Raw genomic sequence first — 27,640 nt, 5'->3', positions numbered from 1 at the left:
CCTATGCCATGGTTAACTATAACAGATAATGCCATGGTTAACTATAACAGATATTTCAGGAAAAACATTACTAAAATACTACACTCTAAGAATTCCACAAAGTTGAGACCAATAATACTTTCATTCAAATCCCCTACTTAACCAGTTAGTATATCCAGCTCCAAAAAAAAAATCAGCACCCAAACATTAATTTAGTCCAATTTATGGAGGAAAAATCTCATTTAAAAAAAGGAAAACCTTATACAAATCTGAGTTGAGAAAACTGGCAGGTCAAGTCAAAGGCCACAAAACCCTCCGTAGAAACTTGGCCGGACCTAGCAATAATGTTTGTTTTTTTAGAAGTTTGTAATACAAACTATTGCAATATATTGAGATCGATTGCTGGTCACATTCACTGTGCACATAAAATGCCAATCCAACCAAGGCTTTATGTTTGCTAACCAGATTTTGTAGTAACCAAGTTTTAATTAGCGATACAGGCTGTACATATATTTGTGCTAAGCATACTTCTCATTTAGTGGGTTAAAATTCCGGTGGTTGTTGCTCCTTTTTTTTTCTTTCTCAAACAAAACAATTCCGCGTTTACTACATTACCATTATGGTCAAACTATCTGATGCAAACCGCCACTGCTATAAAAATAACCCTTGTGGATAGACACAATAGCGCCCTCTTGTGGCTAAAATGAGCCAACCACTGCCATTATTACCCCAGATGTATAAAAATGAGATGTCACTATACAAGTTTTCAAGTCACTACGAGTTGACTAAAAGAAAGTTGAATTCATGGTGTTTTTTTTAAACCATTTAAGCACCATTGTTAGAAATTCATAGTGTTACTATTAAAGGATCATTTGTATTTGTCCCAAAAGTTGCCTACCAAATTATTATCAAAAAGCTGACATGGATTAAAGATCGTACTGGTACTAAACACCCCGTGAAATTATTCCGTCTGGCTTGCTGTCATTTAGAACAAATCAAGAAATGTAGGTGATTTCCAACGATCAGTCAACAGAAAGACTTTTGGGAAAAAAGAGCCCGTGCTTGAAAAGGATTGTGCATGGTTTTTAGTGTTTTCGCGAAAAGTGTAATATCCACTGAGCTGAAACTTCAACAGGTTAGGTTTTGAGCTTTCTTCTTTGGATTTTGAGTGGTGTTAATATTGCAGTACTCCTGGGTCCAAGCCCTTCATGACAGTGTGTAAACTCTCTTATGAAAAATAATCAATGCATTTAACTTTTCGGAGTGAAGGGACACAAAAATAGGAATTTCTAGAAGAAAAGTAGGAAAAAGTAGGAAAGTCAAGAAAAAAGTAGGAAAAGTAGGGAAAAAATTGGAAAAAAGAAAAAGAAAACTAGAGGTTCTATGTCTGTTGGCAACAGAACATAGGGCTTTTTCGCATTATGCTTATTTATGAGTAATATTTTTTCATTGTACCAAGTTTGAAATCAATTCGAGGAAAGGAAGTGTACAATTTTGGACGCAGAATACAATTGTAAATATTAAAAAAAATCATTATTGTGACGTCACTTCAGATTTTGCATACCAGTACCATTATCTACCTACCCACCAAGTTTCATGACAATCGGACCTACCCTTACGTGTGTTTTAAAAAATTGCATTTTTGATGACGTCATGATGACATCAGACATTTTTCAAAATTTTGTGCATATACCTATTACCTAATAAACCAAATACAAAAAGAATTTTGAATTTAGCATGTTGCGTTCGTGAGATATGGCTTGAAGGTCCAAAAATTCAAAAATTCATATAAAATCACATGATGACGTCATGATGACGTCACCTTATGTTTTATCTATAACACATCCCTGTCTACCCACATACCAAGTTTCAACCCAATTGGACTCACAGTTCTGTAGATATAGGACTTCAAAATATGCACGTTTGTGATGACGTCATGTGACCCCTGATGACGTAATCATGACGTCACTCTTCGGGACACAACTTTGCCATAAGGACAATGCATATGCTTAATTTGAATGATGTACGATAAAGTTCAATGCCAAAAGTGGCGTGTACTAAAATCGTGTACAAAGTCTATGGGATTTTTCATGGAACAAAAAGAAGAACCCCAAAAAATTTAAAAATCAGAACAAAAAGAAAGGCTTTTTCGCAAATTGCGGAAGAGCCAATTAGGAATACTTGAAAGCCTGTAAAACTGAAATGGTAAAAAAAGTATCAGCCTGGATAGTTTTTGTGTTTGCAAAGATCAAAACCAGGGTTAGACTGCATGAAGCCGTTAAAGCAAGAAATACTGCTTATCGAATTTGTATGCTAAGCATATATGAGCTGGGAACCAGTCACATGCCATATACATCCAACACAATTTTACCCGGTAACCAGTTTTCGCTAAGAAAATAGTTCCTGTACTTAGCGGCTCCAAGAGAATGGCCCCTGATAGTTTCTTTAATCGTCCTGTTTGCCGACGTCGTGGAGAACCTCCAAGACTTCTTCTAGCGCCTCCCGACTGGATTCCTCCAGGTCATGTGACCTATCATGTGACCTCTGCCACTGACTCTGGTACCTCTTGTCTTTCTGGAGGCGCTTGGCGGCAAGTTTTCGCAGAGCCTCGGCCTTCTTGTGGACGTACATTTCGTGGATGAGGGAGCGAATCTCTGGGTCCTGAAGAACCTGGTCGAACTGTCCCGTGTTGATGACGTCCTTCTGCAAAGATATGGGATTGGATTTGTTATTGACTTGCGATTGACTTGTGATTGATTTGTGATTTGACTTCTGGAGTGACTTGCGATTGACTTGTGATTGATTTGTGATTTGACTTGTGAATGAATTGTGATTGATATGTTATTGGCTTGTGATCGACTTGTGATTTGACTTTTAATAAAGTTGCATTTTGAATTGTGATTGAATTGTGATTGCCTCCTAATTTCTTGTGATTGACTTGTGACTGACTTGTGATTGACTTATGATTGACTTGTGATTGATTTGTGATTGACTTGTGATCGATTTGTGACTGACTTGCGATCGACTTGTGATTGACTTGTGATTGACTTGCGATTGAAATGTGATTAGTTTGTGATTGATTTTTGATCGACTTGTGATTGACTTGTGATTGACTTGTGATCGACTTGTGATCGACTTGTGATTGACTTGTGATTGACTTGTGATTGACTTGTGATTGCCTTATGATTGACTTGTGATTGGCTTGTGATTGACTTGTGATGGACTTGTGATTGACTTGTGATTGCCTTATGATTGACTTGTGATTGGCTTGTGATTGACTTGTGATCGACTTGTGATTGATATGTGATTTACTTGTGATTGACTTGTGATTGGCTTGTGATTGACTTGTGATGGACTTGTGATTGACTTGTGATTGATATGTGATTTACTTGTGATTGAGTTGTGATGAACTTGACTACCATTATGATCCTTAATGAAACTCCTGTTGTGTCGATGATTGCTTACATCATGTTTATCCAGGTTGTGCGCGGTGTTAGGGGGCGGTTTCACTCCGTCAGCGAGGTCATCTAAGTCAACGACGATCTCCTCATTAGCCTTCTGTTCATCGTTAAAGATGTCCACCACGTCCTCGCTGTCCAGTTTACCAGTGTGCTCGGTGCTGACGGCTGGGTTGGCATTTGGTTTGGAAAAGGAAGCAGAGGATTGAGTAAACTTGACTGAGTTGAACTTAAATGTCATTTCTTTAAAGTCGCTGTAGCAGTGTTGTAGCCGAGTACTTTTATCCGAGTACAAAGTACTGCCGAAAACCAAGCTATCAAGTAGTGTACATGTCATTAAAAAGAAAAAATAGTCATGGTTATATGTCAAAACTCCTCACCACAGCCACTTATTTGAAATACAGTTAACTCCGGCTAAACCGGCACTCTCGGGACCCGAGAATTTGTGACGACTTACGCGAATGCTGATATATGCTATAAGTCGTCATTTTGCCGACTTACATGAATGGTCTTTTGCACACATGATTCATTGCACTAATTGGCTTCGATTTACCCTGGATTATCTCCTTAATGCTTGAGTTGAATCCAGCAAATTAATCCTCGAATTGTATCATCATGTTTGGGGTGTTGATAGTGGAGACCACGATACATGTGTACGTGCACAGTAACAAATTAAATGTGTGCGTGGTCCAGTATATACCACGCACGCATTGACTGAAGCAGTAGTCATTCAATAAGACGACCCCCAAAATGGACAGAGCGCATGCGTACAGCCAAGAGGGGGTACTGGTATTGATATGCTCATGATGCATATGCGATGTATGCAGTAGGACACCCTTTTTCGACACCGATGCATGCAGCAATCATGGGCCGTGCGAAACCACTTTTCACTCGACACTTTGCCAACCGCAGAACAGGAAGTCGATGCCAATGCGTGATTTGCTGAATGCTAACTGACACAAAGGATTTTGTAATGCATTTTATAGAAAGGGGACCGAGAGTAACACAACGACTTGAGCGAAATGGCGACTTATAAAAGCTGACTTAGAAATAAAAAATATTCAATGGAAATGCATTACGGACAATTGGGACTTTAGTCAGACGGCTGACTTGAGCGATTTGACGAGTTGTACGATGTCGGTTTAGCCGGAATTTACTGTATTCAAAATTCCTGTGGAAGACAAGGTAATAACCATTCATATGAAACACTCATATTTTTTTCTCAATGTACTCTATTTGCAACCAAAAAAAACGGTGAACTTGGGTCCAGATCGTTCTGACTCGCCCTGAAGTATGACTGCAGATTGAGCTCAAGATTGATTTATTGGAAATTGTTAACAATATGAAATGCCTCACCGTTGGTGTTCGGACTCCTGTCGTCATCTCCAGTCCCGTAGAGTATCAGCTGAATATCCTTCAGATCCACCACGTTGTCGTGCTGTCGGGGAATGTCCGGCCACTTCGGCTTGGGCTGGACGCCGGCCGGAGTAAAGTGATGCATCAACTCAAACACCCAGGTCCCCGTTGGGTTCTCCCCCCAGTTCCTGACGGACATGAACGGGAAATTCTTGACCTCGTCCGAGGAGTTGTCGTTACGCCGTCGGGAGAGGAGCTCCGAGGGGGTGCCAAATGGGGAGGAGAGTGTCAGGGAGACGTCGCCACGCCGTCGCGCCTGGAAGGATATGCGGACCTTGACGTGTTCCAGTTTAGTGATCTGGGGACAGTTGACTCGGAGATGGACACTGTGAGCCATTCCTTGAAGGACGGACCTAGAAACGGTGGGGGGAAAAGAGGTTAAGTTATGTTTTAATCACCACTAGAAGTCACTCTAATAGTATCATCAATGAGTCGATCACGAGTCCAATCACAAATCAGTCGTAAGTCAAATCACAAGTCAATCACAATTCAATCACAAGTCAACCACAAGTCAATCACAAGTCAAATCACAAGTCAACCACATGTCAATCGCAAGTCCATCACAAGTCAATCACAAGTCAATCACAAGTCAATCACAAGTCAATCACAAGTCAATCGCATGTCAACCGCAAGTCAGTCACAAGTCAATCACAAGTCAATCACAAGTCAATCAGAAGTCAATCACAAGTCAATCACAAGTCAATCACGAGTCAATCACAAGTCAATCACATGTCAATCACAAGTCCATCACAAGACAATCACATGTCAATCACATGTCAAATCACAAGTCAATCACAAGTCAACCACATGTCAATCGCAAGTCCATCACAAGTCAATCACAAGACAATCACATGTCAAATCACAAGTCAATCACAAGTCAATCACAAGTCAATCACATGTCAATCACAAGTCAATCACATGTCAATCACAAGTCCATCACAAGACAATCACATGTCAAATCACAATTCAATCACAAGTCAATCACATGTCAATCACAAGTCAATCACATGTCAAATCACAAGTCAATCACAAGACAATCACATGTCAAATCACAAGTCAATCACAAGTCAATCACAAGTCAATCACCTGTCAATCGCAAGTCAATTACAAGTCAATCACAAGTCAATCACATGTCAATCGCAAGTCAATCACAAGTCAATCACAAGTCAATCACCTGTCAATCGCACGGTATTAATTTCTCCAGTCCAATCGGAACCGACAGTGAAAAAGATTGATACTGCATGGTGACCATGCATTTGTTCAATAAGCGGAGTTACTCTTGATCAACCCACTGAGTATGACAGAGAGATAGAGACGATGGTTTTGCAAAAGAATTCATGCCACGTGGGTAAGGGCAGGCACAAAAAAAGTGATCACTTTGTCCAAGACAGGTATTTGGGGTTTTGGGGGGTTTTTTCGGGTCGGGTCGGTTCGGGTCGGTTTACCTTATTTTTTTCGGGTCGGGTCGGGTTGGTTTAAGGGAGTTAAGATCGTTTCGGTTCGGATTCGGTTTATATCTCTAGTGTTTCGGGTCGGTTTGGCCTGGTCGAACCGACCCGATGCACGTCATTAATACAAATGTTGTTCTCTGCGTATTTTGTTGACATCCACTCACTTGTTGATCTCATGTACCGGCTCCTCGCAAATCCTCTGTTCCCCGACGTTCTGCCATGTCAACGCCAATTCCACCATCTTCCCGGCATCCAGCATGCCAAAGCCAAACATCTCGTTGACGTGGAAACCGGCGCCGTTGACGTGCCAACCCGACTCCACTGTATTGGGGATGTTCGCTCCGTTGACGACGACATGCTGGACATCTCGCCAAGTTAGGTTTGGACTGAACAAGCGTGGGACAGAAACCGAAAGAGTTGATAAGTAACCATGATCAAGTTCAAGCACACAGTTAAGTTTACCATGGCCCCCTGCACAAGTACCCCCTCAATGCTAAAAAAGGGAGAGTAGGGGGGGGCCCTGGGAGAGACATTCCAATGCATTGCTGACAAAGCGTGACGCTCACACCAAGATGCTAGGGTTTTGTGCACATTTGGAATAAAATTGGTCATGTGTAGTTCGTGCGAACCAGCACGCGAATGCAGTGTGCCATCCATTGGGTCACTACAGTGGTCAAAAAGCGCCCTCTCTGTTCGTGCAGAGCCCATAGTTTGACCGACTGTCCTGAGTGTCCTCGGAACCTGGGAACGGATGCATCGTTGGTTTTCAATAGCCTTATTTTGGTCATTAACAATGATTTTTCAATGATTTTGTTCATCCATATTTCTTCATGTTTTGTGAAACGCCCCTCTGGCCGAGATATGGTATGTGCCCAGCACGCCTAGTGCTAAAATCTCCTTATATGAAGATTGGCGTACGCACAGTGCTGCACGATGTGGCGCAGAATGCAGCGGCTCTCAGCAGTGTTTTATTACCGGTGGTTAAAAACCACCCACATGTTGGGCTTTTGACCAATAGGAATGTTCAAACTGTCCTAGGTGTTTATGAATTTCTATTAAAATGTTCGGTTTTTTTAGCTGAAATTCAGGTCCTGTATTCCAACTTTGATAACAGCTCTCCAAGTTTTAAAGGTAGAGTCCATCATTTGTAATTTGTGCATTTTGTTCGTTTGAAACAACAAAAGAGTTCAAAATCTAATGAAGGATACTGAGCAACTAACCTGATGAAGTTTCAGCTAAGCTTCAGCTGTACATTCCGAGAAAAACAGCATTCTAAGATCTCAATTTCAAATCAAAAGTTGCTGAATCATGTTTTGAATTGTTTTGAATTGCAACTATACGCGACGTCGCGCACTGATCCGACGAATTATAACAACCGCGCGCGCATGTGCGTCGTTCGAATACTTGTGCGCGCTGCGCTGAATAACAAAACGAACTACTAATTTAAATTTTCCTACGGTGCTTCTTAAGAATCACCGTTGGAAATGCCTTCTTTCGTTGATTACTTCAAAATGACAGCTTCCCAGAAAGAATAATTTCACAGGGAGTTTAGTCTCCTTACTATCTTTCAACCAAGTTAGTTTTTCAACAATAATTACGCCAGTTACTTTTCGGATGGCTGCAAATAATGGACTCTACCTTTAACCGGAGTAAAAAAAAAAGATGATATTGTCTGGCTTCGAACCCTACTCACTTTGCTTGCAGGACCAACGCCATGAGGCCGGCCCCTAGCGGTGCGGCACTTGATGTCCCGATGAAAGTATCGATACACTTGTCATGAATGTCCGTTGTAATCTGCCAGAAAAATGCAAACATTTTAAAGTTAAAACCCATGCTTTTGTTAAAGGTAATATACAACATTTGCTTTTGCTGTAGTTTTCAGAAATGGATGGATTTGGGGATTGCATGTAGAATTTTATAGCAAATATTGTTACACTGATCTGTTTAAAGGGAAGACACAACATTTGCAAACATCAAAGAACGAAATGATCAAACTATCACGTAATACCTTACTGAACTGTTAGGGAATGAGAGTCTAAAGCATCCTTTAAAATCGTGGCTCCTGGTGTGCTGACATTTTCACGAAAAGCTGTATTTTTCCAACGCTGGTCAGCCGACCAGCGTTGGAAAACACTGGCTTTTTTCAAAAACTGTTCCTACTCTTTCATACTAAGTTATTCTGACTTTTCTTTGCAGTTGATTACACACCTGTGAAGGGGTGCAAGCCTGCGCTAGACTTATTCTCGACCTTACAATTCCCCAAAGAGTATTAATTGCTCCGTTTCATCTTAAGTGCGGTCAGGGAACCAGACTACAAGAATATGATAGGTTTTCTTGGTTTTTCCAGCATCTACAAGCCCAAAACGTGAAGTACCTAAGTCAGTTTAACACTATTTTCTATAACATACTAATCCGCCAAATCCATTTATTTCTGAAAATTGCAGCAAAAGCAAATGTTGTACATTCCCTTTAAAGTTTTGTGCTCATAGATGCTGGAAAAACCACGAAAACAACGCGGTTCTTGTAGTCTGGTTCCCTGACCCTACTTAAGACGGCACAGAGCAGCATATAGACATCAAGGAATCGTCAGGTCTGGGAACCAGACTACCTGGCTTCCACCCATTCAGGGATGTGTAACCAATCGCAAACAAAATGTGGGCTAACTAAATTTTGTAAATTTGGGGCAGTGTTTGAAAAAAAGTCAGTTTTTCCCAACCATGGTTGGCCAACAATGGTTTTGTTTTTTGAAAAAAATAACAAATGTTGATAGCTGTAGAAATGTTAATGTATCATTTATCTTTTCATTAGCCCTCCTAGCCTTCTGCACTTCACACCCCTTCAAGTTTTTTGGGGGGAAAAAAACACTTTTGCCCATAGAGTTAGCCCCCACACTTCAAATTCCTTTGAGGTAATCTTCTTTGGAGTATGGATAACACTTTAAATCCCTGCACAATTTTTGTGTGTGGTAAAGGTTTCAGGCCAGTAAATAGGCCCAAATTGCCTATGCCGGCCAAACCACGATTCGCATGTGCTCAAATTCTCTGCTATAAGAACATTTTGTGAGCCACGAACTTGAGGGTTTGTAAAAAAAAAAAAGAACAGAAAGGTGGATGCCATACACAGGACTGTGAGCTTGTATTTCTGTGAAATATTGAGAAATTGGGGCCTAAAAGTGCTCTATTTTGAAACAGAGCACAGGCATTCGTTTTCAAAATGGCCATGGGCGTTAGGACCATTTTTATCTTTGGATGTAAATTTCCTTCAAAAGTCAAGGGATTACCCCCGGAAAATTGAACAGAAAATGAAAGAAGATGAAATAAGCTTTAAAGGGAATATACAACATTTGCAAACATCAACAAATAAAACTACCACGTTTTTACGAAATACCTTACTAGGATGTTGGTTAATGACAGTTCAAAGCATCCTGTAAAATTATGGCACCTGGTGTGAAGTCATTTTCAAGAAAATGGTATTTTTGTATAAATTTCCAACGGTGGTCGGCCGACCACTGTTGGAAAAACCTAACTATTTTTCAACTACTGCTCCAAATTTACCATTTTTTTTTCAGTCAAAATTTTGTTTGACTATTGGTTACATGTTCATGAACGGGTGCAGGCCAGCTAGACTGGTTTCCTTACCTTACAATTTTCCAGCATCTATAAATTGATCCACTTCATCTTTAGTGGAGTCAGGGAACCAGACTACTTGAACATTTTTGTTTTTCTTGGCTTTTCCAGCGTTTTCGAGCACAAAACGTCAAACATGTCAGTGCAACAATATTTGATCTATTATACTAACCCCTCAAATAGTTCATTTTTTTTAAATTACAGCAAAAGCCAATGATGTAAATTCTCTTTAATATGATGGGTGTATCAAACCCCTTGGAGAGATATGAGGATTTTTGGAAGTGGGGGCATTTATCATTGGGGTTTATTGCAGTTTACTTGCTGGTCTGTAACCTTAAGCTCAGGGCAAGCAGGCAGATTCAGTCACGCTTCACTGCTCTCCACAGTGCTGGGTTTTGTGCAGTGACTCTCTGTGTGACACAGTTACTGTACAGGGTGTTTCAAAAAAAGGAAACTGAGCTTATTTTGTTGATTTCTCAGGTATGACTCATTATTTAGGAAAATGGTAACCACCATCTGTTACATAAACCATGTCTTCTTTTTCTTGACACCAGGAACTCCATTTAACGTCCCGGATGACTGAGCACCAAGTGATGTAACTGACATGCCAAAAATGGCCTTGTACCACATGCACCATAAGACCAATTGACAGTTATCAGAGAGAGAGACGTTATCAGGAATGCGTTCACAGCAATCAGAACCAGGGCAGAGATTTGCGTTGAAAGGAACGGAGGGGGAGGGGGGGGGGGTATGTTGAAGGACAGTGGGCATAAAGGGGACAGTGATAAACCTTGATATGTTTTAGCAATTGAATAACTGACTTTGATAATGTACGTCCTGGATTTTGTTATTTTCAACATGCTGAAAACTGTCAATTGGTCTTATGGTGCATGTGGTACAAGGCCATTTCTGGCATGTCAGTTACATCACTTGGTGCTCAGTCATTCGTGACGGTAAAAATAGTTCGTGGCATCCAGAAAGAGAAGACATGGTTATGTAACAGATGGTGGTTACCATTTTCCTAAATAAAAAATCATACCCGAGAAATCAACAAAATAAGCTTGGTTGCCTTTTTTTTGAAACACCCTGTATAAACACGTCATATCCCTTCACCTGAACAGACCTGCAGGGTTTTAAAGGTTGACATATTGCTCGTAATATTGGAGGATCAATCTTACCACCAGGTTCTGCCGTTTCATCATTTCGCTCTTCGTACTCCGGTCGTTCATACCGCCGGACAGAATCACGCCCATGGTGGAGGGGCAACTCTCCATGAAGTAGACAGACTCCCCCTTGTCGTTAATGGAACCGACCGAGATGGTGTGGATGTTCCCTACGTAGGCGTCGGCACCGCAATCGTCGTCATTATGGCCGCCGTTACCGGAGGCCCACATATAGATGGACCCCTTACCCCCACGACCCTGACGAACAGAAAAAAAACAAGAAATAAACACATCGATCAAACACTGCGCACTGACCCATCAGATCATAACGTTTGGTTGACGGCCAGGAATGAGCTTTTCGGTCAAATAAAAAATAAACATGAAAAAAAGTAAGACTGCTGCAAACTGCTTACTGACTGGATGGACCTGAAATATATAAATCTAAAAATTAATGTGGCCTGATGTTTCGAACTTAGCAAGTTCTTCTTCAGAGGCTAAAACAGAAATGACAGAGGTACATACATTAACATGGGGGTGCACACAAACATGCAGGGCTGAAAGAAGAAACACAAAAGGAGGATTAGGTGGGAACAGATGCAGGGGAGGGTGGATGAGAGAACAAAGAAGCAAAGGGAGATGGCAAACCACAAGGGGTCTTGTGTAAACAGGGGAGGGACCAGAAAGGGGAAGGATCAAAGGTCACAGGGAGTGGGAACGGACAAAAGAGTGTGAGAGTGAAGGGGATGATGCAGGGGGGGGGGACAGTATGGAGGTGGAAAGGGATGAAAGATGGGGGAAGATGGGTAAACACAAACAAGGAAGGCCAGGTGGATTTTCTGTAACAGAAGACAATGGAGGAAGAAAAGGATTAATCATTTCCAAGTTGGATGTTGAGACCATGTGGTTGAATAGTTCGAAGACGATTCATCCACACTTTCTCTCTGCTGAGGCGAACTGAGTCCTTGCGATGGCCAAGAGATTCAATGCCCTGCAAAATCATATCAGAAATGGAGTGGTTAGGCAGGTTGAAGTGATGACCAACAGGGGTGTCTAGTTTCTAGTTTCTTGGTCTAAACATGTTTAGCTTCCCCGCCCGCTCAGAGATGCCAACTTTACAGACTACAAAATAGTAATGATTCTTCCTGCAAAGAGTAATGCTAATGTAAATACATAGGACAACAATCAAGTTGAAGAGTAACCACAGTACTTTTCAGAGTAACCACAATGTTGGCGTATAGGACAGCTGGAACTTTCAAGAGTAGTAACATGCCTCAAAATCCTTATTCTTAATCCAAAAGAGTAATGGTTGGCGCTCTGCCCGCTTCCTTTTTGGAAGCCGCCTCCTTTTTTTGGGGGGGGGGGGGAACAAACAAATGATACATTTTAAACAGTGACATCATTTTGTTTGTTGCATCTAGCCCATATAAAGCTGGTTTGTCATTTCCCGAGTCCACATGGCCGCCATTTTTTTTTAAAAAGCTGGCTGCCATCTTGAAAAATAGCCCAGTCGGGCGGCCATTTTGGAAGAAAAAAAGAGGGGGGGTGCCTCCTACCTTTTTTTCAAAAAGGCAGGACGCTCAACACTTTTTTTTTTATTTGGCCGTAAACCCTAAAAGAATGAGAATGCTCCCAAGTAAACTTTATGTCATGCCCTTTCAGAAAAATTCAACCGAATACCAGTCAAGAGTAGAATACATCTCATGTGATTCTGGCTGGTAACCCATTTTTACCTTCAGCTTTGCAAATTTCGGGCGTTTTGTAGCTGTGTGCAATTTGCCAAAAGACCTCAGTCTAGCTTTTTCATATTCACCTCTCGACAGCCCTGAGCCAACGCTTCCGTCATTAGTTTGCCCGGTTCCCTCATTGTCTTGCCGTTGTCGGATGGTCCCCAGCAGCAGCTGTAGATGTCGATGTGTTGGTTAGCGTACGTCAGAGCGTCGGCCTCCATCGAATCTGTCACGTCACCATCCAGGAATCTTATGCCTGACGAAAACATAACACATGTAAATGGATTAAAAGCATATAAGGGCATCGTTTGTGGTTCATGCATTTTGCTTGTTTACAATAATGACACCAAACAAAATATTTTTTAAAAAACATGTTAAAGAGGTTGTGGAATGCTCGAAGACATTTCCGTAATTTTTCGGGTATATGTAGCCTAAGGTGTGATGAAATAAAAACGACTATCGTGTCTGTCATGAAATGAGTACAAAAGGTCCTTTTGTACAAAACATAGTAAATCGTGACGTAATAAACAGGACTCCCGATGCAGCGTAGTGTAAACGAGTCCTGTTTATTGCGTCACGATTTACTGTTTTGTTTGCTGCCCCCAACGACGACTTTTACACAAATTGCACGTTCGGGTCGAAACAGGACCTGAAAAACAGCTTTCAAAAGTACCTTTTGTACTCATTTCATGACAGACACAATAGTCGTTTTTATTTCATCACACCTTAGGCTACATATACCCGAAAAATGTCTTCGAGCATTCCACAACCTCTTTAAATTTCAGCTCGGTGGATATAACACATTTCCAAAAACTAGTAAAAAACCATGCACCACATTTTGATCAAGAGACACGATTTCGTCGAAGCACTCTTTATTCCAAAACATCAGTCCTTTTGACTGATCATTTGAAATCGCATATATTTCCTGATTTCGTCTAAATGACAGCAAGCCAGATGGAATAAGTTCTCAGGGTGTTTAGTACCAGTATGATCTTTCATCCAAGTATGCTTTTTGAAAATAATACTGTGGGCTACTTTTGGGATAGATGCAAATGATCCTACGTGTACATGAACGAAAAGGAATGCCTTTTGCCACAGTTCATTGAATAGCTTGTGACTTGACTGGCTACTGGATGCTTTGTAATGAACTTGTGAGGACTTGCGAGGATGTGTGAGGACTTGCAAGGGAGTTGTGGAGACTTGTGGGGACTTGTGGGGATTTGTCATGGGCTTGTGTGGACTTCTGCAGAATTGTGAGGACTTGTGGAGACTTGTGATGGGCTTGTGAGGACTTGCGAGGATGTGTGAGGACTTGCAAGGAAGTTGTGGAGACTTGTGGGGACTTGGGAGGATTCGTGATGGGCTTGTAAGGACTTCTGCAGAATTGTGAGGACTTGTGGGGATTTATGAGGACTTGTGAGGACTTGTGGGGACTTGTGAGGACTTGTGTGGACTTGTGATGGGCTTGCAAGGACTTGCGAGGATGTTTGAGGACTTGCAAGGGAGTTGTGCAGAATTGTGAGGACTTGTGGGGACTTGTGATGGGCTTGTGACGACTTGCGAGGATGTGTGAGGACTTGCAAGGAAGTTGTGGAGACTTGTGGGGACGTGGGAGGATTCGTGATGGGCTTGTGTGGACTTGTGCAGAATTGTGAGGACTTGTGGGGATTTATGAGGACTTGTGAGGACTTGTGGGGACTTGTGAGGACGTGTAAGGACTTGTGAGGACTTGTAAGGACTTGTTATGGGTTTGCAATGACTTACGAGGATGTGTGAGGACTTGCAAGGGAGTTGTGGAGACTTGTGGGGACTTTTGAGGATTTGTGATGGGCTTGTGTGGACTTGTGAGGACTTGTCATAGACTTGTCATGGATTTATGAGGGCTTGTAGGGACTTGTGAGGACTTGTGAGGACTTGTGGGGACTTGTGGGGACTTGTGGGGACTTGTGAGGACGTGTGATGACTTGTGATGGACTTGTGAGGACTTGTCATAGACTTGTCATGGATTTATGAGGACTTGTGGGGACTTGTGAGGACTTGTGGGGACTTGTGGGGACTTGTGAGGACGTGTGAGGACGTGTGATGGACTTGTGAGGACTTGTCATTGACTTGTCATGGATTTATGAGGACTTGTGATGGACAAGACTAGAATACTTCTTGTCCGAATGTCTTACCTCCAATACCAGCCTTTGGTGCCGCGCCAACGCCACATATTCCATTGTCGGCCTCGGCGGCAATTTCTCCAGCGCAGCGTGTGCCATGACTGTAGAAGCATCAACCACAAATACATGCATTGTCATTATGGTCGCCATCATTGTTTAATTTGAACTTAGTCTTGGGGCAAGACGTTGCTGTGATACGATATTGTTGATGTACCCTAACGTGGCGCGGCCCCCAACGTGGCGCACTTGATTTTTCACCTGTAGCGCCTAGCTAGAGTAAAAGTTTAAACTGAAATTTCGCAGAAAGTGAAATTTCAGCAAGTTCTAAACACTCCCGTTCATAAGTCGCGAGTTTCTTTACCCGTTACAAAGTTAGAAGAAAATTTAATTTTGGAGCGATTTTCCGATTTTATTTTCAAGTGCAAAGTGAACCCTTTGAAAATGCCCCGAAAAATAAGAAAATAATTTTCCGACAAACATCCGTCTGGGTATGTAAGTAGAGATAATAATTATTTATCAGAATTTATCAAGTTAACAGAAATTATTAAATGTTAATTTGGAATTTTCCGAGATTTATTTAAGTGCGCCACGTTAGGGAACACTCCGCGAATTTGTGCCCAATTTCCAGACGCCACCATTTTTGAATTTCGGATTAAATTTTATGAAACCGAAATTGTTCACAGAGGTTAAATAGCACGCACTAATAAGTTAAAAGTACCAGTATTTTACTGCATGAATTTGAGGTTTGTGAACAAAGAGGTTTGGTAACACTACAGGAGGAAAGTCGGGTAAGCTTCGAAGTGCGCCACGTTAGGGAACACGACTATACACCATCACCCGCCACAAGCGGGCATTATCAGATCGAATCATTGATGAATCACTATTACAACAACATCTCGGGAATCTCGTAATATCTCCCATCAATGACCTGCTTTATGTTGGATGGGAGCTCTCAACTGATGAAAACAGTCGCTTGGTTGATTTTGACTGAAAGGACAATTTGGCACAGTATGTTGAACAGTAAAATTATCCAAAACTGTAGTCTTGGCCGCATGCTGGATTTAGATTCCATTTTTTCTGATGACACAGACGCTCACTGGCAAGTGCAGTTGAGCCGTGGCGGTGGTAGAAGAAACTTTAAAGTTTTGAACTCACTTGTTTTTCCCGCCCTTCTCAATGCGGTCGTCGGGGTGGGGGTTCGAGTCATTACCGTTGAAATCCCACGATGCATCGGGGTCCTGTTTTCAACCAATCAGGACACGATGTTCAGAATTTAGAAGTTAGTACATTGAATGATGTCAGGGAAGTCAGGTTGGCGTAGCGGTGCTTTCCTTGCCTTCCACCGCTGTGACCCGGGTTCGAATCCCGCCTGGGCCAATATTTTGAACAGGTTTTCAGTCCCTGCCTGATTCCGTGGGTTTTCCCCAGAATATTCTTCTGGGCTTTTCCTCCCACCTCTAAAACTGTAATTTCTTCTCATTGTCTTCTCTCTACAGGTTTCTTCAGGCTTGCGAGCTACAGTGCCTAGGGCGCTTTTGAGGAATCCTTGGTTTCATTACCAGAAATGATTAATAATAATAATAATAATAATGTACTGTGGAGAATGTGTTTAGGCCAAAGAAAAGAAACGGTAATGGGTAGGAAAATAAATTTATTTTGTAACTTTGTTATGTTTGTCTGTCAGTCTTTTATAATTACTTTGTTTACTTTAAGGTTCCTTCAACAGTATTTTGTTTAGTTTAACTTTTTATTGTTGAATGAACCAAGAACACACACATTGCATTTACATTTTTGGCCAAACGAGGCAATAAAAAGTTGGAGGTCGGTTACCGTAAACACACAATTTGTTTTTAGGCCTTACTCATGCTGTACTGTTGAGGTACATGTAGTCTGATTTTTTTTCTTGATAATAATTTTCAATTGACTAACTTATTTTCCAGGTATAAGAAAGAAGGCTTTCAACCAATACCAACGTTAATTTAATTAATGTAACTTACATAGTTTGCCTTCAAGTCTGGGTGAGTACCGTCGACACCTGAAACAAATGAATGAACACATAAAATAAATTCGAAGGGGATCATAAATCAAAAGTGAACTACTAAAACGTTGTAACTCTGTTTGATATTATTTCTTCACAAATTTCAAAAGCATGCAATTTCAGAATAGGGTAATCTAGATAATAAAAATACAAAACATGCAAAAAAGTCAACATTCAAATAAACTTCTAATACTGAAAACCCTGTAGATATCAACCATTTTTTTGGTGGTTTAAAGGGATGTACATCATTGGCTTTTGCTGTAATTTTCAGAAATGAACTATTTGAGAGGTTAGTATAATAGATCAAATATTGTTACAGTACACTGACATTTTTTAAGTTTTGTGTTCGAAAAGGTTGGAAAAACCCAGAAAAACAAAAGTGTTCCAGTAGTCTGGTTCCCTGACTCCACAAAAGATAAAATGGATTAATTTATAGATTATGGAAAATTGTAAGGCAAGGGAACCAGTCTAGCTGGCCTGCACCCGTTCATGAACATACAACCAATAGCAAACAAAATTTGGACTGAAAAAATGGTAAATTTGGAGCAGTAGTTGAAAAATAGTTAGGTTTTACCAACGCTGGTCGGCCGACCACCGTTGAAAATGTTTACAAAAAAAAACGTTTTCTTGAAAATGACTTCACACCAGGTGCCATAATTTTACAAGATGCTTGAGACTGTCATTTACCAACATCCTAGTAAGGTATTTTGTAAAAACTTGGTAGTTTTATTTTTCGATGTTTGCAAATGTTGTATATTCCCTTTAAAGTTTACATGTTTACATGACTCACACGTAGGAATGAAACAAAGTGTACAAGTACACATGATTGTGGTTACACTACAAACACTCAAAAACAAATAATAATATTGTCTTCAAAATTCATTTAACATGTCTAACCCTAAGCTCCCTAAACTCCATCAAAATCCCCCCCCCCCCCTCATTTTGGGGGACTTGGTCCTGCAGGCCTGATTTGACTAAATATTGGTGGAGTATGATGGACTTGGGCCTGGAGGCCTAAAGCAAAGCATGCATTGGAAGCAATGGGATTGATGGATTTTGGCGGACTTTGTCAATAGTAAAAAAAAAAAAGTCTACAGGGAGTTAGGGGTAAACTTCATACCAGTAAAATAGCAGTCGATTTTATCAACAAAGTTTTAGCTGAAACAGAATTAACTCAACAATAAACATGCAATGCATAAAAAATAATGCTTAAAATTAAACAAATGTCGACAAGGTTAGTTATATTCAAGCATTAATGTGTAATTTGTAATAGTTTGTTTAAAACACAACGTCTGGTCAAACTGTTTGATGAAATGCTTTGGACAGTAAAATACATGTATTTCAAAAATTTGGTAAGAGAATAATTGACAATTGTCAACAAAGCGGGGGAGGGCAAGGCAGCATGCTTCTTCAAACTTTGTAAACAGTTCACGATGAAGAGGGGTACAATTTGAAGGATATTCTGGGTACAGAACTATGTAACAACATCAAATTCACAGGGTCTGTTCGGGATGAACATGCAAGGTGAAAAGCGTTGACGACTATATTAATTTTTGGGGGGGGGATCTTGCAGCAGGGAATACTGGGATGTCTTATAAAACATCAATGATTTCTCACCTTTTTTTCATGGGACACATTGTTAAAGGGAATATACATCATTTGCTTTTGCTGTAATTTTCAGAAATGGATGGAATTGGGGGGTTGGAAATATATAGCAAATATAGTTACACTGACTTTTTTGAGGTTTTGGGTTCGAAAATGCCATAAAAACCAAGAAAAACAATCATTTTCCTGTAGTCTGGTTCCCTGACTCCATTTAAGAAGAAACAGAGCAGTTTACATACATTGGGGAATTGTAAGGTCAGGGAACCAGTCTAGCTGGCTTGTACCCGTTCATAGGTGTGTAATCGATTGCAAACAAGTGCGATGGTCAACTGGGGCCAGTATTTGAAAAAAAAGCCAGTTTTTTTCCAACGCTGATCGGCCCATCAGCGTTGGAAATTGATACAAAAATACCACTTTTCTTGAAAATGACAGTATACCAGGTGCCATGATTGACAGGATGCTTTACACTGTCATTCACTAACAGTCCAGCAAGGTATTTCAAAATGATTTGGTAGTTTTATTTTTTGGTGTTTGCAAATGTTGTATTTTCCCTTTAAATGGCCAGGAATAACAAACACATACAAACAAATATTGAAACATGCAAGGGTGAGCAAAATAAAATTGAAATACACAAAACAAAGTCAGCCATCTTGAAAGGAAGTGTTTTGAACTTACTCACGTCACCTTGAAACCTGTGGGTGGATATGTGGGTAGGATTACATGTAAACTATGGAATGGGATAGGCCACGTGATAAAACAAGAAATAGATATGTCATAAATCTCTTATTTTTAATAGTTTTTAAAAGTTGAACAAAGAAATTTACTGGAGCAGGGTTTGAACCTGCGACCCCCGACTGCCGTTCCGGTGCTCTGGCAACTGAGCTATCCGACCCTATGTTGGTGGCTTTCCCAATTTGTCAAGGGGCACTAGTCAAAACCATAAACTATGCCATGTCACCAGGGATCACGCCCAAAGTCACGATGCTAGCAACATGAGCAATGCTGCAAACCTGGCAAATAGCAAACGGGGATCACTCAGAGAGCAAACGGCTTTTGTTTATTTCTGAGTTGTGTTGAGAAGAACCAGTTAACGTGAGTTCTCAAACAGAACGCTGTGTTCAAAAGACAGCAACAAAGATTTCTGCTGGAGTTGAACTGTCCACTTAAAGGTATAGTCCATCATTTGTAATTTGTGCATTTTGTTCGTTTGAAGCAACAACAGTGCTCAAAATCTAAAGAAGGGTGCTGAACAACTAACCTGATGAAGTTTCAGCTCAGCTTCAGCTGGATATTTTGAGAAAAACAACAGTCTAGGATCTCGATTTCAAATCAAAAGTTGCTGAATCACGTTTTGAATTGGGCCTGAATTAAGCGCCCGAGACACATTCTCACTGAGCAGATTGCAGCTACGCGATGTCGCGCACCGATCCGACGAATTATAGCAACCGCGCGCACGTGTGCGTCGTGCTAACGCTTGCGCGCACTTCGCCTATTGAAAAATATGAACTACTAACGGAAATTTCCAACGGTGTTTCTTAAGACGCACCGTTGGAAAGGTCTTCTTTTGTTGATTTCTTCAAAATGACAGCTTGCCAGAAAGAATAATTTCACAGGGAGTTTAGTCCCCTTACTATCTTTCAACCAAGTAATGTATGTTTTTCAACAATAAATATGCCAGTTATTTTTTGGATAGCTGCAAATGATGGACTCTGGCTTCAAATAGTCTTTACACAAAACCTCCACTCATGAGCCCATGTGCAACTGCAGTTCTTTACACATTTTCCCAAACTAAATAAACAGTTTTTGTGTTCATATTGGAAAGCTCTCAATAAAGGATAACAAAGGTGGGACATTTGTGTTGTGGACTAAAATAAATTTGTTGCCAATTTCTGGTCAGCAATTCGTTCCAAAGTCATGACAAAATTTAGTCATCCACGAACCCTATGAGTATTAAATTCTCCATCACCAATATACATACATGTGCAAGTACTTTGAACAGAAAACACAACAAAACGATGTTACTTGCATTCAGTTCTTAACCTGGTGCATCAATCATACCATGGTATTATGTATGCCCGCTACCTTGTGCAGCTAAGACATAATGCACTCCCAAAAGAAAGTTAATGTTAACAAAATTTGGAGAAATTTACCAGAAAACGAACAATAGTGCACTGTGAATTAACATTCAAAACAACAGACCACAGTCATACTGTCGCAAAAATAATTTAGGGCGATGACAACAAGATCTGAAGTCGTTCTGAATTTCTCCAAGAGATTGTGACGTTTCCCAGTGGTCAAAAAAAGTTAGTTTTCTTAGGTTTTAAAAACTTTGATTTTGCATCTTGTTTACTTTATGTGGAAAAGTAACTGGTTTTCAGAGATCGCCCGAAAAAGTACTTCTTAAAATGGAGTTCTAGAAAAAATCTCTGTGGTTTTCTGCTCCCCCAAAAAGAGCAGTTCATACTTCAGGCAAAAGCGAGAGCAAAAAAGTTTCAAAGATGTCAATAACTGTTCTTTCAATTTGTGCTACAATATGATATTCATTTCTCACTTAAGTTTGCAATCATAAAGAACCAGGTTTTTAGGAAAAACTTCTGCACTCCTGAGCATTTCTGATATGACATCGGTTGTACTTTACCCCTCCCCCACCCCCCTGTGTGTAAACTTACCGTCATCAACGACCGACACCACCACGCCCTGTCCCATGATGCCGAGTTTCCAGACCGGTGCAAGGTTCATATCCACACCGGGCGTCGCGTCGTTCTGGCCGTCATTATGCTGAAAGGTAAAGTGAACATGATGAAAAGCAACAAAGACGCATTGTTCTTCGCATAGTCTCCAAATAAATTCATCACGCCCCAAGAAAAATGATATTCATTCCAACCAGACAGAAACATGTTTCTTAAAAAAAATCTCCCACATGTATACATATGCACTGGGTCCATGAAAGGAAAAAACCCACAAGAAACATTGGTTTTTGTTACAGAAAATATATTACAGAAATATTAAAGCCACAAAATGTATTCATCATTTATTCAACATGAAATGTGTTCTCCCTGCGAGTAGGTTTGAGTGAGACTAATAAAGGCATTCATTGCCTGACAAGTAGTTTATTTCATCATTTACAGCTATAACAAAATGTAGTCAACGACAGTTTGTTTAAAATGTTTAAAGGCATTTACAGAATCATTTTCTTGTCATGCATTTTGTTCGTTTGCAATAATAACACCACTCAAAATCCAAAGAAAAATGTTCAAAACCTAACCTGTTGAAGTTTCAGCTCATGTGGATACTACAGTTTTCAGAAAACAGTAAAAAAAAAAATGCACAACCTTTTGATCACGAGACACGAATTTGTAGCACTTTCCATGCTTTTCAGTTCCAAAACTTGGTAAATTGAAAATCACCTACATTGTTTTTTTTCTTCTAAATGACAGCAAGCCAGATGCGACAATTTCACGTTACCAGTTTAGTACCAGTACGATCTTTAATCCAAGTAAACTTTTTGATAATAATTTGGTAGGTTACTTTTTGGGATGAATGCAAATTTATGATCCCATATTATTCAGAATGTGACTATTGTGCAAAATCAACTATGACACACAGAAACCTACCAAGTACCACTGATCGGGGAACCTTGGATCGTTGAATGGTGGCACGTAGTCGTCTCCGGTTCTGTCGTGGGCAACGGCCACAGTGTCCCGCTTCTCGTGGTAATGCGTCTCTTGTTGCTCAACCCAAGATACCTGATAATGACATGGAAAATGGAAGACGAATCACTTACGTGTCTTTTTTATCTGCATGTGAGGGCTCCATGCATGAACGAGAGAGGGCGCTTTTACCACTTTTGAGGCAAACCTGAAGCATCCACTTTTCTTTTCTTAAAGGGAATGTACAACATTTGCTTTTGCTGCAATTTTTGGAAATAAATGGATTTGGAGGATTAGTATGTTATAGCAAATATTGTTGAACTGACTTGTTTCACGTTTTGGGCTGGTAGATGCTGGAAAAAACAATGAAAACCAATTGTGTTCTTGTAGTTTGGTTCCCTGACCCCACTTTAGATAAAACGGAGCAAACATGACTTTGGGAAATTGTAAGGTCAGAGAATCAGTCTAGCAGGCTCGAACCCCTTCACAGGCGTGCAAACAGTTGTAAAGAAAACGTGGAATAACTAATTATGAACAGTTAGGAGCAGTTTTTGAAAAAAGCCAGTTTTCTCCAACGCTGGTCGGCCGACCAGCGTAGGAAAAATACAATTTTTCTTGAAAATGACAGTACACCAGGAGCCACAATTTTACAGGATGCTTTAGACTGTCATTCCCTAACAATCTAGTGACGTATTTCGTGATTATTTGATCAGTACGTTTTGCGATGTTTGCAAATGTTGTATCTTCCCTTTAAATTTTCAAAGATTTTTAACCTGCTTGTTGGCGATACAGTTTTAGTGCCATTGTTCTTGGAAGTGGCAAAATATCATTGAAATGTTAATTATCCAAAATTGCAATTGAAGTAAAGGTTATTGCTTTAATAATTGAACAATTAAATCGAATTCAATTTAAAAAATTAATCCAATCACCCAACATATTCAACAGCTGGCATGTACTTCAAATGTATGCAGCGTTCAATTGGACAAAACAAAGATGGCGATGTCACCAAATTCAATGCCTATTCAATGCTTAACCCAGATTCAGCATGTCCAGGTGAGAGTGGCCCAAGTAAAATTTACACCCTTTCACTTAATTGATTGTATTTCTGGATCTTAAGGACCCAAATGGAATGGGATAAAAAGGAGTGGATTGAGAAATAGCCAGGCTTTAAAGCTATAGTCCATCATTTGCAGCTATCCGAAAAGTAACTGGCATAATTATTGTTGAAAAACATACTTGGTTGAATGATAGTAAGGGGACTAAACTCCTTGTGAAATTAATCTTTCTGGCAAGCTGTCAATTTGAAGTAATTAACGAAAGAAGGCCTTTCCAACGGTGCTTCTATAAGACGCACCGCAGGAAATTTAAATTAGTAGTTCGTTTTGTTATTCGGCGAAGTGCGCGGAAGCATTTGCACAACGCACACGCACTTGCTATAATTCGTCGGATCAGTGCGCGACATCGCATAGCTGCAATCGGCTCAGTGAGAACGTGTCTCCGACGCTGAATTCAGGCCCAATTCAAAACATGATTCAGCAACTTTTGATATGAAATTGAGATCCTAGAATGCTGTTTTTCTCAGAATATACAGCTGAAGCTGAGCTGAAACTTCATCAGGTTAGTTGTTCAGTACCCTTCTCTAGATTTTGAGCACTTTTGTTTGCTTCAATTGAACCAAATGCACAAATTACAAATGATGGACCATATCTTTAATGTAATATATAATTTCATTGAAGAAACAGTTTGTTTTCTAAATGTTGCACTTTTTTGGGGCACACTCAGTGTTTTGACAAGCACTTGTACATGTACAACATGTACATGACTTTTGAAATGGTACAGACAAGGTTTTCTACTGATACAAAGTTTGGCTTTTCCATTTTCAATGGTCCCATAAATACTGTTGCCTTCACAAAAGACCTTGGGATTTTGACAACTGGATTTCAAAGACCCTTCTTGGCAACAAAGACTGGGATTTTGTAAGTCAGATATCAAAGAAAGCCTTCTTGACAACAAAGACTCTACTGTCCTGACCCTTGCTGAAGCATTTCCCAGAACATTTTCCTGTTTTGTTGGTACGATGCAGGATCGTCCATATGGAGAAATGAGTCCACGCAAAAAGGGTATTGAGAATTTCAGGATAGCCTTCAATATGCACCATTTGAGTGGCCTCAGTGCCGATTTGCATAACACTCACTGAACCATGACGGTATGCAATCAGTAATATGCATGCTTTGCAATAGAACATGTACACAACCAGCCACAGCACACCCTACCGACACTACGGTACACTATAGTATACAGTACTGTAAAAAAAAAAAGTGGACAGTTCCACAATGTCGGACATACCTTTTTGACAATTCAAAAGTGTTGTTGACTGGAGTCTCTATTTTGGCTTGAGACTTGACTTGACTTGGAAAATATTAATTGCGCCTTAACTTGACTTTGATAACTTTGACTTGCTGACATTAAAGGGAATAAACAACATTTGCAAACATCGAAAAATAAAACTACCAAAGTTTTTACAAAATACCTTACTAGGATGTTGGTAAATGACAGTCTAAAGCATTCTGTAAAATTATGGCACCTGATGTGAAGTCATTTTCAAGAAAATGGTATTTTTGTATACATTTCCAACGGTGGTCGGCCGACCACCGTTGGAAAAACCTAACTATTTTTCAACTATTGCTCCAAATTTTACCATTTTTTTCAGTCCAAATTTTGTTTGCTATTGGTTACATGTTTATGAACGGGTGCAGGCCAGCTAGACTGGTTCCCTTACCTTACAATTTTCCGGCATCTATAAATTGATCCATTTTATCTTTAGTCATGTTAGTGGAGTCAGGGAACCCGACTACTTGAACATTTTTGTTTTTCTTTTTTTTTCCAGCATGTTCGAACACAAAACTTCAAACATGTCGGTGAAACAATATTTGATCTATTATACTAACCCCCCAAATAGTTCATTTCTAAAAACAAATACATGTACAGCAAAAGCCAATGATGTACATTCTCTTTACACTTTTGTTAAAATAAACACAATTTTTCAGGCTTATGCAAAATTCGGTTAACAGAAAGCCAAGGACCTGATGTACATGTAGCTAGCTAGGCGTCCTGCACGATTCCTAACTTGTATTCAGATATTGCAAACTAAAGACTTGTATCGCCAATAAAGGATGTTGAGAACAGGGTACTTGTGTCATGTGAATTATGACGAAGCATGCTCAGACGGACTTAAAACACTTTACTTGTGACTTGACTTGATTTGTGAAGATTTAACTTGCGACTTGGCATAGAAAGTTTTGCAACTGTGAGTTTTACATGAGAAACACAAAAACTGAAGGCTTCACAGCGCCGAAAAATTCACGTAAACTTCACTAATTTCAAATAATACATACATTTTATTCAACAAAGTCCCAGCGATTATCCAGTCAACAAACATGCATATTTTCATTTTTTTCCAAATTTTTCAGAAATGATTCCATAATTATGCCGTTTATAAGTACTACAGAGTATCGATTCCTCAAAATAGTGGAATCACAATTCCTATTCCGATACCAACTTTGGAATCGATTCTAATCGATTCTGGCACAGAACCGCCCAAGCCTACATGTATATCAAAGTTCAAACAATTAAACCTTTATCCATAGAGCTACATGTATATTAAATTACTAGAGCGCTAACTCGATGTACAAACTAATGCCTGCTGGGCGCATCCGTGTTTGTGCACAAACCTATGGAAAACTCGAAATTTTGTACAGCTTTTGTACGGCTATTTGCATATCAGCGCTGGTATTCCATATCGGTGCGTCACCGAAATGCACGATCAGCAAATGAACGTTTCATTTTGCTCTACGCAAACAGTGCAACGTGTGCGCATTTCTCCGCTAGGCTGCAGATGCTTTTCGCCGTGACATTTTTTTAACCGTCATGGCGCGCTAAAGTTGTTTGCGTATCTTCTACTTCCGCGTTGCATTTAGAGTACACTTTTAAAATTCAACCCATCTATTTTGATTGTGTTGTACAAACACGCACATAAATTCAAAATGTCTGCGTCCAGAGCGGCTTCAAAGAGTCTCCGCGCGCAAGAATGAGGAGTTAGTGCTCTAGTAATTTAATATAGCTCTATGCCTTTACCCCACCCACTCAACCTCCCCCCTCCAGCCCCACCCACCCCACCTCCCCCCTCTGGCCCCACCCACCCCACCTCCCCCCTCCGGCCCTCACCCACCCTTACCCTTGCATCTTCCTTTAGCAGACTTGTAACATCCACAGCCTCTCTCCTAGACCTCCTATGATGGTTATCTTTCTCCAATCTGTACATATTCTCCAAAGTTCCAATCTGTAAAATAGGGGGGAAAAATTACTTATTAAAGGGGCCATGCCATGAAATTTTCCCAGAACACAGTTTGTGGAACAAAATTTCTTAAAGCTATTTGACATCTATTTTTGGTTAATTTTTAATGAAAAGTGCACTTCTTTAAACATTTAAAATTGTCCATTATGCCTTTCCTGACAACTGTGGGCGCTGTTGCTGTGATGTCATTTCAGGAAGACACTGTTCAGTTTATTAGGGGGTTTTCTGTTCAAATGTGAATCCGTCGATCCGAAAGTCTGCCCATGGAAAACATTTGTGAGAAAAGTTTGCTCATTGGCTTACTGCCATGTACTGACACAACAACTAATCACCCAAGAAAAGAACATTTACACACTCTCAGCAAAATATCCAAAATTCTGGTAACTTTTTGTGCTGAAATAGATGTAACATTGAAGTTACCGCCTGGAATGATATCACACTTTTGCTCACAAAGGAAAATTGCCTTAGCATAAAAACCAAAAGGCACCAAAATACCCGTGAAAATAGTAAAACGAAAATTGAAAATAAGGATTTAAGGAGACACAAAGGTTCATTTTCAAAGACTGCATGAAACAAATGACATTGTATGGCCCTTCAATTTTTGGGCAACTGTTGCAATAAAATATTTGAAGTCAGCAATTTGGCCTAAATTTGGTTATCGTAAACACACAATTTTTTTACGACTTAAGAATTTCAAGCACTTCATGTTGCTGGTATGTTTTTGCAAAAGATTTCCTTTTTTGTTTCGGCCAACAATGGACATAATATAAATGACGTGTTGGAAACTAACAGAATTGAGCTTTTATTAGGCCCAAAAAAAAAAAGTCTCCAGTTTCTGGTATGCACGCGCGTCGCCGTAGCCATGCACGTCGGCAAAATGAAAAAAGGTTTTTTTCAATAAAAGATGATGTCTCAAAACCGCCAAACTCACTGGTTTGACTGGAATCCTGCTGCTGCACAATTTTAACGTGTTTTTAGATGGGGTTATGATCGAGAATTTAAGCTTTATGT

The 27,640-nt window shown here is 40.1% G+C and overlaps 1 protein-coding gene across 1 annotated transcript in view; it reads right to left on the bottom strand.

Moving 5' to 3' along the window:
- Positions 1-2,137: 2,137 nt before the first annotated feature.
- The window catches only part of LOC119730382 (PC3-like endoprotease variant B), a 32,442-nt gene continuing 6,939 nt past the window's right edge, over positions 2,138-27,640 (bottom strand). Inside the window, exons 3-15 of the mRNA XM_038203248.1 lie at positions 26,510-26,614; positions 22,240-22,371; positions 21,295-21,403; positions 16,980-17,017; positions 16,138-16,220; positions 14,995-15,083; positions 12,904-13,076; positions 11,109-11,351; positions 7,998-8,098; positions 6,469-6,690; positions 4,794-5,206; positions 3,445-3,605; positions 2,138-2,682 (exon numbers count right to left, since the gene is read on the bottom strand). Coding sequence (XP_038059176.1) covers positions 2,425-2,682; positions 3,445-3,605; positions 4,794-5,206; positions 6,469-6,690; positions 7,998-8,098; positions 11,109-11,351; positions 12,904-13,076; positions 14,995-15,083; positions 16,138-16,220; positions 16,980-17,017; positions 21,295-21,403; positions 22,240-22,371; positions 26,510-26,614 — 2,127 coding nt within the window. The 3' untranslated portion in view covers positions 2,138-2,424. The remainder of the gene's footprint in view (positions 2,683-3,444; positions 3,606-4,793; positions 5,207-6,468; positions 6,691-7,997; positions 8,099-11,108; positions 11,352-12,903; positions 13,077-14,994; positions 15,084-16,137; positions 16,221-16,979; positions 17,018-21,294; positions 21,404-22,239; positions 22,372-26,509; positions 26,615-27,640) is intronic.

The sequence above is a fragment of the Patiria miniata genome, unplaced genomic scaffold, assembly GCF_015706575.1.
Source record: "Patiria miniata isolate m_02_andy unplaced genomic scaffold, ASM1570657v1 HiC_scaffold_22, whole genome shotgun sequence".
Classification (NCBI taxonomy): Eukaryota; Metazoa; Echinodermata; class Asteroidea; order Valvatida; family Asterinidae; genus Patiria; species Patiria miniata.
The sequence above is the reverse complement of the archived record's forward strand: the minus strand, read 5'-3'. Positions and strand labels throughout refer to the sequence as shown.